At 36.7% G+C, this 10,121-nt stretch overlaps 1 protein-coding gene across 2 annotated transcripts; it reads right to left on the bottom strand.

The window, feature by feature from the left end:
* Window positions 1-2,728: 2,728 nt before the first annotated feature.
* On the bottom strand, window positions 2,729-9,637 carry slc13a5b (solute carrier family 13 member 5b). Of its 2 annotated transcripts, none has more exons than XM_027147987.2 (12): window positions 9,515-9,637; window positions 7,972-8,100; window positions 7,737-7,873; window positions 7,395-7,606; window positions 7,069-7,246; window positions 6,791-6,913; window positions 6,483-6,695; window positions 6,236-6,342; window positions 6,042-6,133; window positions 5,548-5,709; window positions 4,036-4,173; window positions 2,729-3,761 (listed from the first exon to the last, which is right to left on the bottom strand). In XM_027147987.2, exons 1-12 carry the CDS (start codon window positions 9,614-9,616, stop codon window positions 3,636-3,638), a joined length of 1,719 nt encoding a protein of 572 aa, XP_027003788.1. In that variant the 5' UTR covers window positions 9,617-9,637; the 3' UTR covers window positions 2,729-3,635. The 2 variants fall into 2 exon arrangements, with proteins under 2 accessions (XP_027003788.1, XP_027003789.1); XM_027147988.2 differs by having other exon boundaries at window positions 7,069-7,243.
* Window positions 9,638-10,121: the final 484 nt, after the last annotated feature.

Below are 10,121 nucleotides of genomic sequence, written 5' to 3'. Positions count from 1 at the left end.
AAACCTTGTATTGTCCCTACGACTGATTTTGTGCTTATCGCATGTCATCATCAAATGATACAGTTATAGAGTATTACATTTCTGAAGATTTATTGAGCTTATATTTGAAATGGACCAACAAAAATCAACTTGTGTCTTCACTACCCTTGATCTTAGAATTGTCGGATTGTAATGAAAGAAGACTACCTTTAGCAAGTTCCTAGTGTTCCTTTAACTAGTTCATGTCCCTAGTGTTGCATTGTGTTAATGGATAAGTTAAGGTGCATTCAGTAAACTTGCCAACATCCAAAATATAAAAGGACCTGAAAAGTGAGCTTTGTCCATAAGACACCAAAATCTAGATACAGTAGGTCCTTTAACATTTTTGGATCAATTCAAATATCTTCTCACAGTGTTGCTGGATCCATTGTCTGAAACACATCCCATGATCCTCAGTTAAGTTTCTGGTCTTTTTTTTTTTATTATTATTGGTCGGTTACTCAGATGTACATAAACATATCGATACAGTCTCAAGTTTACAATAAAAAACAATTAAAAGTGGACGATCAGGTAAAAAAGATAGCACATTCAGGCAAATAACAAAATGTACACTGTAACACAGAGGATCAAGAGAGGTTGTTAATGTGGCCATATCTGCCAAAAGTCATTAGACCTTTGGTGTATGTCATAAGTGAGCTTCTCAAGTGGAAGTAATATGGACATTTGAGACAACCACATTTTAACAGAAGGTACAGTACCTGAGGAGAAGACCACAATAACAATATACATTTCTTTGCCAGGTACACCAAATTTAAAAACAGTTGCCTTGTGTGGAAGTCAAACACAGTCTCAATTCCACTATACAGCAGATCCAATTCCAACGAGAAACAAAATCTCAACTTAAGGAGCCTTTGTAGAAAATGATGTACTTTAGTCCAAAAAAAAAAGATTTTGTCACAATACCAGAAGCAGTGAAGGAATGTTCCTTTGTGTTTCTTGCAATTAAAACAGAGATCGGAGGAGTCTTTGTAAATCTTTCTTAGACGTGAAGGTGTAAGGTAAACTCTGTTAAAAAATCTGTAGTTGAGTTCTTGAATCCCCAGAGAAGTACATTTAGGGAACAAATTGTTACATATGGTGGACCAGTCCATATCGGTAATTCCGTGGCCTAGGTCTTTTTCCCGCACTTTTTTCAAGCTCTCTAAGGAGGAAGTACACAAATCAACCAAGGAATTATATATTTAAGATATTAACCCCTTAGAGAGATTGTTTTTTATTACAACTTGTTCTATGTCAGTAATTTCACGTCTCAGCTTACCATTATCAGACAGAGGTTTTATGAAATGACGCAGCTGAAGGTATTTGATGAAATGGGACTGTGGTATACTATATTGGTGCGATATTTCTTGGAAGGATTTTAATGCCTCGCCTGAAAAGAGACAAGATAATTGCGAGATCCCTAACATAGACCAGGCCGATATTTTGCAGAGATATAGGGAAGTCAGGATTAAAAGCAATAGGTGAGAAAAGTGTGAGTTCAGCTGGAATCTTAAGATACAGTTTAACGTCTCTCCATATCCGAAGGGTGTTTGAAATGGTGAAACTTGTTGAGGTACATTTAAGCTTTTTGGTATTTGCAATAAAAGGTAGAAATTTTATTGGGAGAGGAGCACAAGCCCTTGCTTCCAGATTAAGCCATCTAGAGTCGGTCCTTTCATTGTACCAACTAACCATATGCTTCACCAGTTTCTGGTCTTTTGACCTGTTCACCCACATGCACAATCCTGTAAAAGGCCCGATCTCCAAGTCTTTGAAACTCTCACTTAAAATCGTGAACAATGACATTTTTGACCTTTTATTCAATGACTATTGTATATCTGGTTTTGAAAGTGTTTTGTTTAATTTTTGCCATTACCTATCTGTTTGTAGACCCTTTGCTCAAAAAATAATCCTGAACATTCCTGGAGTTTTGTCATGTTCTTTTTTTAAAACCTACCTGTGAAAATATTTGTGTGAAAAACATCCACTGTAAGGTGTACATCCTCCATACCTCATCTCTATATTAAAGGTTGTACCACAGTTAAAGAAAAATACAAATTTAATGAAAGAGCATGCCTGGCTCCACATTAAATACTGTAAATGGGTAAGAAGTAATTATAGGTCACAGAATACTTTCCACATTGTTGATGTTCTTGGCCACTGATGTGCTATGGTCACTTTTGTCCTGTGCCATGATGGCAGCGTGAGCTTGACCAAACTTTAAATTTGAGTTACATTAGGATCCGTTTGAAGTAATGTAATGTAAAAAGTCACTAGTCTGAAGTTCTGCACCACAAAGTTACATAATGCTTGAAGAATAAGCAGTTAACAAGTGGTTGGATGTGCAGTATAGTCTGGGTTCTACTTTCATGTTAGAGATCATAGAATATATTTCTTCACTTTCTATAACTGATTAAGATGTCTATTACAATTCAATAAAATATGGTTGAGATAATATAATGGATATTTGTCTTTATCCATCTCTCTGTGACTATAGTTACAAAAAAGTTTAACTAAAATATAAATTCTTTTGAGTTAGTACAATGTTGGTAAAATATAACAAAATGGAAGAGATAAGAAAACATCAGAAAATTTGGGAAAAAGCATAAAACGAGAAATGTAATAATCGTTTTTTATTAAAGATCTTGCAACAGAAATGGAAGTTCATATTTACCTTTAAAGTGCTAATCAAAAATCACTTTTTATAGTAGTGAAACTAGTGATTTGATGATTATTTTGTCATTTAAGTAATAAATAAACATAAAAACTTACAAGACTTAAAAACAAATTTCAATTTCAATTTCTTTAAACAACTTTGACACAGGTCACATTCTCCCAAGCTGAGACCTTAAGGTAAATAAGTAAATGTAAAAAAAAAAAAAAAAATTCATACAGTACATAAAAATAGTGCACAGTGTTTTTAAAAACAAACACACATACACACATGTCATAAACCATGATGTCCGTATTCGTTAGGCTGCTTAGGAAAATATGTTGATGGCAATGATGAGTACTGGGTTCATACAAGAGAATGCCAAGAGAAAGTCCTCATTGGGATTTCTGATTATGATCCAAGCAGTAAATCCTTCTTAACAACATGAAATTGAATTGTACTAAATATAAACTATATTTGAGTATTACTAAATATGACTAATAATATCTAATAATATTAAGCCAAAAGTGACAGAGATGAGAATTTCTACAACAAATGCTGGCATATGAATCTTAGTTTAAATAAAAAACCTCAACTTAGTAAACACAAGACTCATAATAATAATTGCACTTCCCTGGTGACACATAGACTGAGATTTAATGACTGTTTTCTTTTCAAATGTAATCCATAGTTACCTTAAATATGCATTATATTTATAGAAACACTAATCAAACCCTGGCATCGATGACTTGGACGTTAATTCCTGAAATATACAATTCCATGTAGATGAAAACATGAATAATTGCAACTTACTGAATCAGGCCGTTTGTGTTAATAATAGGAGCTGTAGAAAACCCCCCCAAAACAAAACACATGGCTAGCCCTTTACAGATGGAAGATGAAAAGCCCATATTTGGGCATTGAATGGTTTGCTTTGTCTCTTTACTTGCATCTCTCATGGCTTTCACAAGCCTGTGCTGTTGGCCCATGTAGGAAAAGAGTCCAAATGGAACATTGCCTTTCCCCAGGTGTTGATGGCCAGTGTGATGCAGAAGATCCCTATAATGTTCATCATTATGCCGGCTTTTGCCTTGAATAGATAAAAACCACCAAAAGATTAGATGAAAACAAGAATAAACCCAACCCCATGACAGTAGAGCTTATGTGACCTAAGATTAAATGTATAATGGTCAACGGCAAGGTCATATGTAGTTCTAGTTATTATATACTGTGTAAATAGATTTTACTAATAGATCAAATGCAATGAAGAATTCGTGATTGGTTAACCTAAATAAAAAGTGGACAAATCAAAGAGTCCAATCAAAGAGTCTATAGCTTTCATGAGCAGAAGAGAGAAGCCTCACCATGTCCGAAACCTTGAGGTAGCCATAGGAGAATACAATGGCATTGGGAGGTGTTGCCACGGGTAACATGAAGGCAAAAGAAGCACTGAGTGTGCAGGGCACCATGACATACAAGGGGTTCATTCCAATGGAGTGTGACTAAAAAGCAAAAATGAAACATTAAATTCACTACATTCGGTTAACCCTTTACTATAATTCTTTAATTTAGATCACTAATTTAAGTGGCGGGTTTCTGTGCAGCGGGCTAATATTTAGTGTGTGTAAATAAGCTGGGATTCTTCAGGATGATATATTCGAGACTGACTCATGTCTGCAAGAAAGCAGCCGCTCCTTAGAACTATTGCACTTGGGGAGCAAACCAAAACAAAACACTTGACGCATAGTAATTTAAGCTTTTGAGACATGGCTTAGATCTTTTTTGAGTGTAAAAGAAGGAAGGAGGTTGAGGCTTTTTGTATGTGCTTGCAAAATGATCATGACTGTCACAGGTAAGACCATATGCTTAAATATGATTAAATAGGAATGACCTTAATTAAGGCAAGACACTACAAGTAGGGAAAACAATATTAGGCGTCAGACATTTTTTTACCACTGTAAAAACATTTGTTTTTCAAAATGTTTTTTCTATGTACAGAACCAAAAAAGTTCTCTTTGTAGATTAACTACATTCATGACATTCAGCAGATTTATTACACAGGAACATTCCCAAAATTGTTATGTCTTATATTAGTACTTAGTATTGTATTGAATAAACAATACAGAAATAAGGAAAGAACAATTCAATAAACATACCTGTAAATGTCTCGATATCATCTTCACATTAAAAATTTTACATCTAATACCATAAAGACTAAAGTAGTGATCTTATTGAGTGTACAAATTTACTGTATTTATGCATGGGTAATCCAATAAATGACTTGAAAAAAATGTCAATATTTAACTGTCTGTGGTTCTAAAATTAATCTCTTCTTAAGCATTTTTACAAATGGATATGTAGAGCATATAGAAATAGTATACTGTATGTAAATACACTTGGACCTCATTAACTCTCAATTTTTAGCTCCTTTTGTACTCCTCTTTATCCCTACATTCGTTTATGTGCCTTGAATGTCACTCCTGCTTGGTCCATTTGCAGCCAAGTCTCATTGTAGAGCTTTGTAAGTTAACTAACGAACAGCAGAGTAGCACAGATTGGGTAGGGCAAAAGGACAATTTGCCTGTGAGAACAAATAGACAGCTGAATTGGAATGCTTGAGAACTTGGCTGACTGGTGAATGGGTCCTCTAAAAGGGACTGAAATAATTCAAATGAAAAATGAATGGACAATTGGGTGTTGTGGATCTGGGCCAGGGTAGTGCTTTAATACTTTCTGTGCTGGAACTCACCCACATAGAGTGTACACTCACTACTACTACTACTACTACTACTACTACTACTCTGCTGCTGCTGCTGCTACAGTAAACTGTAGCATAGACTCTGTTTAATCATGACTTTATTTCATTTTGTCCTTACCATAGAGGCCAGAACCGGGAGGAAGAGTGTAGCTGTGGCCACATTGCTGGTGCACTCGGTGAAAATGGATATCAACAGACATAGGACAATGGCTATAGCCCAAGGAGGAATATTATGCAGAGGCATCAACTGATTCCCCAACCATCTGGATAGACCTGATTCCTGGAGCAAAAAAAAAATTTACAAATAAAGATAATGGCCTCTTACACTTTGAGAGCAAGTTATTCAAAATTTTTGCCCACCCCTTAATTATACATCCATTTTACATCGATCTACATTTTTTTGAAAAAGGGTTCATCAAAGGATCTTGAGGAAATCATTGGAAATATTTCTAAAAGGAAAGTCAGTTTTTATTCTACAAATAACCATTAAAATTTCTTCCATAGAGACAAACTATAAAGCTTTAATGTATTATATGTAGTCCTTCATTAGAAAGCAGAATGCAAAGGTACACATTAGGCAGAAGGAGAAAATGGTATATGGTTACATATTACCTCACTCCCTTTTGCCAGCGCGAATCCTCCCCCAAGGAGCAAAACTATGTTCCAGGGCATTTTCCTCTGAACTACCTTCCATGTAAGCAGAGCTGACATTGGGATACCCAGAGACAAGCAAATCCAACACTATGAGTCAGTGATTCACATCACTTCATAATTCATTATTTTTGGTGTAGTAAGGTGTCTCCTACCTGGACCAGGACCAGCAGGTGGCCAGCAACAAAGGGTCGGCGGTGTTGATGGCAGAATGAAAAGAAGCACAGCGATGAGAACTGCCACCGTGGCGTCTGTCACATACCTGATGTTATAGTAACAATGAGAAATTATTCTATATTCAGTATTCTGTTTAATCCTTGTCATATCCAAAAACCACAATTATGATTTAGAGGAAATTCAACAAAGTAAATGAAAGCTTTGCAAACACAATGCAACCCATACTCAGCTTCTGAGTTGAAGGTGTGTGTGGCCCAGCCGGCCACAAATCCAGGATCTCTGGTGAACCACAGGATCACAAGTAGACTAAAAAGAGCCAACACACTGAACTCTCCATATGTCATGGGACCCAGCAGCCGGTGCTGCTCTCGGATTACGTTATATGCCGCAATCTCTTTCTCTGTCTTCATTGCCTTGCAACCCCATGTCTTCCTAAAGCTAGTGAAAGGAGAGCAAGAAGAAACAAAGAGTGGGACTCGGGTAGTACTGGTCAAGCAAGGATTGTTTTTACACTTGTTTTGTTTAACACTTACTTGAACCCCATGAAAAGAAACTGCAGCCACAGCCAAGCTAATGCTAGCATCAGGATCATGTTTGGAAATGCAAAGCCGAACCAGGATGCAAAATTGATGACATCACCATTTTGTGGGAACAGTCTAAGGGAGAACAAGGAGACATCACTTAGTATCATAATAAAATAAAAAAGACAGGAAGGAGCAAATAACAGAATATTAAAGTGAGAAAGAAAAAGAAAGGCTATCAAATTGTTTAAAAAATAAGGTTATCATCACTACTTAGTTGTAACACCCACTGATTCATCTGTCCCTTGAGTACCAGGTTGGGGCCTGTGCCTGTCAGGGTGGCCGTTCCCCCAATGCTGGCAGCATAGCACACGCACAATGTCATGCCTTTACATATCTGTTTTTTCTCTGATGCCTGTTGATGCCTGGTAACTTCAGTTGACATGTTCAGACCACTTAACACCACTACTGAGAAGAAAATAATCAAGACGAACAAATAATCTCACACATTAAAATACAAAACATTTGAAAGCCATTCTATTAGATAGGGCTAATAATGGTAAGTTTTATGATCCCTATCTTCTATGAAATATATAACACCGGTAACATATCTGACCTTGCCCTTCTTTTTGTTTAACCAATTCGTTGTTTTGTGCGTCTGATGCCTGGTTGGGCTCCACGCTGGAGTTCAGTGGGACTGTTTCAATTTCCTGGTTGTTCAGTTGCTCCAGGACTGCCTGCACTATGGGGACCATCATTGCTGTGGTGGCGGTGTTACTGATCCACATGGAGAGGAAGGCTGTAACACCCATGAACCCGAGCATTAACCTGTATTCAAACACAGAGGAACAAAGAAAAACAAAGAAAGTTGGCAGTTCAAATAAAAGTTGGCAACTTCTTAAGATGACTATGTGGAAGAGAGACTACACTTCTTCTATTTTAATTACTGGTCACTTACAGTGCTGGACGCACTCCCACGAGGAGCAGCACTCGGAGAGCAATGCGCTTGTGTAGGTTCCAGTGCTCGACAGCTACAGCCACCATTAGGCCACTCACAAACAACATATTAGTGTCCTTTAGATATTGAATGCACACCTGAGGAATGACAGGTGAATAAAAACCCATACTGTAATTCACCAATGGTGTGCAGAAAAATTTATAGCCTAAATATGGAGCCTTAAACATGGAGATACCTGTTTTGATTTCATGATGCCGAACATAGGAAAAAGGAGAGCAGGCAGCAGAGAGGTCACAGCCAGAGGGAGAGCTTCTGTACACCAGTATACTGCCATCAGTGATATCACGTAAGCACAGCTGGCCTCCTGGAATGCACATTATCATCAGACCACACACTCAAATAATCTTAAACAAGTAGTTCTGCAAAGAAGTTCAAGACGAGATAAAAGGTTCACCTACAACTCTTATCAGTTCTTTAGTATATCTTGAGGTATTATGTAGAACCTTACAACTGACACTTGAGGTAAAACATGAGTTAGAGATGTGAGAGACAGTCAGGAAGTGGTGAAAGAAGAAAAGGTCCTGGATCATATAGACACAACCGTCATTCAGGCTCTACTTCTAATACAGTAGTGTGGAATGCCATGCGATAGAGCTAACAACCTAGTTATTACATGTTAAAAGGAGGGACTACAACAATAACACTTCAGTGTGTAGTTCGGATTCTGCACTTTTCTGATATGTCATCAAACATTCTGCTCAGGGCATAGGGATTTACAAACGTTCGTTATAAAAAACTAATAAATAACTGATCATAATGAAAAAAAAAATCTTGCTTAGGTAGCATAATTGTTCAAAGCAATCCACAACAGCATCATATGATAGTCTCGTCCCTATGTCACAACTTCCTCTGCTTACAGTATGTGAGTTCAGATTTCCCAGAAGTTTTATTTTGTTAAAATCTCCACACAAGAATACATAAATATACATTATTCTATTTATTACTGATTTCTTATAGTTACTAGCTTGTTAGACTGGATGCTTAGTACCTCAGTAATCCACTAAGTAAACCTATAATAAAAATAATAATTAAGACCATATATGTTTGATTCATTGAATGTTTATTTTGCAGCCAAAGTTTAAAACAACTTTGGCAGCAAAAGGTTTAAGAACCTTACCTATAAAAATTTCCTATAACACACAGGGTTGAATTTTATGAGCGGTGGGCCAACAATTTTTAAAAAACAGAAATGATGCCTCCTTGCTTTATAGCATCCTCATCATTTTTACATCGAAATGACCATTTCTAGTTTACATTGGACTAATAACTCAACTTGAAGCTTACAGAAGCTTGTTTCAATGTTAAAAGTCATAAATGGGTTTAAAAAAGAATGAAAGAATTAGAGATATTACGTAATCTGTAGCTTGCTTGATGCATTTCTAGACCTCTACAATAAAGCCATATGAGGAAATATTAGAAGTGCAAATCAACTCTTTATGCATTGTGATAAGCAATATTCAGTATTGCATTAAATACTACTACTCCTACTTCTACTTCTAATAATAAAATTAATGATAAGTAGTAGTCAGAGACACGTTACATGCATTTGGTCCCACAACACATAGATTCACCCGAAACTCACTCAGCAAATAAAAAGGTCAAAAGAAGTTGTTATAGCTTATTGGATTGTCTTGATCCCCAATGATGCTACACAATGTTGTCAGACGACTAATATGAACATACGTAAATAAAGGTAAATGAAGGTGAAGTTGACGTACCCTTGTACCCACATAAAGTGGAAGAGGAAGCAGAATTAATGGTGTAAAGAAAAGAATTATGCCATTCTTTAAGGTCCAGATGGATTTGAGGAAGGGTGACATCTCCAAATGAATGAAGAGAGATCTTGGGTAAAGAATTAGCACACTGTCAGACTTTTAAACTTAGGGAGAGGGAGAGAGAGGGAGGGAGGGGAGGGCAGGAGGGAGGGGGTGAGGAGAGAGAGAGAGAGAGAGAGAGAGAGAGAGAGAGAGAGAGAGAGAGAGAGTATTCAAAGACGCAGTGAACACTCCCCCAGCATATGACTGTAATCCTGGGCATATGCCTATTTAAATAAAGAAATAAACAAATAAACAAACAAACAAACAAACAAATTAATTAATTAATTCACCTGCAAATTATTCTTTCTATAACATACTTCTTCTGTATAAGATCTGTTCAACAGGAGATCACAGTGTAATCTACACTAATTGGACCACAGCACACTAGCATGCTTGTCAGTAGAGTTAAAGAACTTTTAGTTACATTACAGCACCCCCTTGTGGTATAAAGGCGACATTGCTCTGAGCTGTTTACTTTGCGTTGTCCGTCCTGTGGGCTTTCATCAAT

Source organism: Tachysurus fulvidraco, chromosome 11 (assembly GCF_022655615.1).
Source record: "Tachysurus fulvidraco isolate hzauxx_2018 chromosome 11, HZAU_PFXX_2.0, whole genome shotgun sequence".
NCBI lineage: Eukaryota > Metazoa > Chordata > Actinopteri > Siluriformes > Bagridae > Tachysurus > Tachysurus fulvidraco.
Note: the sequence above shows the minus strand (reverse complement) of the source record. Positions and strands in the feature narration are given on the sequence as shown.

Coding starts and splice junctions, on each gene's coding strand:
- slc13a5b (XM_027147987.2), bottom strand. CDS start 9,616: ATGTCACCCTTCCTCAAATCCATCTGGACCTTAAAGAATGGCATAATT. Junction 7,874..7,971: donor GCATCATGAAATCAAAACAG/GTATCTCCATGT, acceptor GTCATTCCTCAG/GTGTGCATTCAATATCTAAA. Junction 7,607..7,736: donor GTGGGAGTGCGTCCAGCACT/GTAAGTGACCAG, acceptor GTTTGAATACAG/GTTAATGCTCGGGTTCATGG.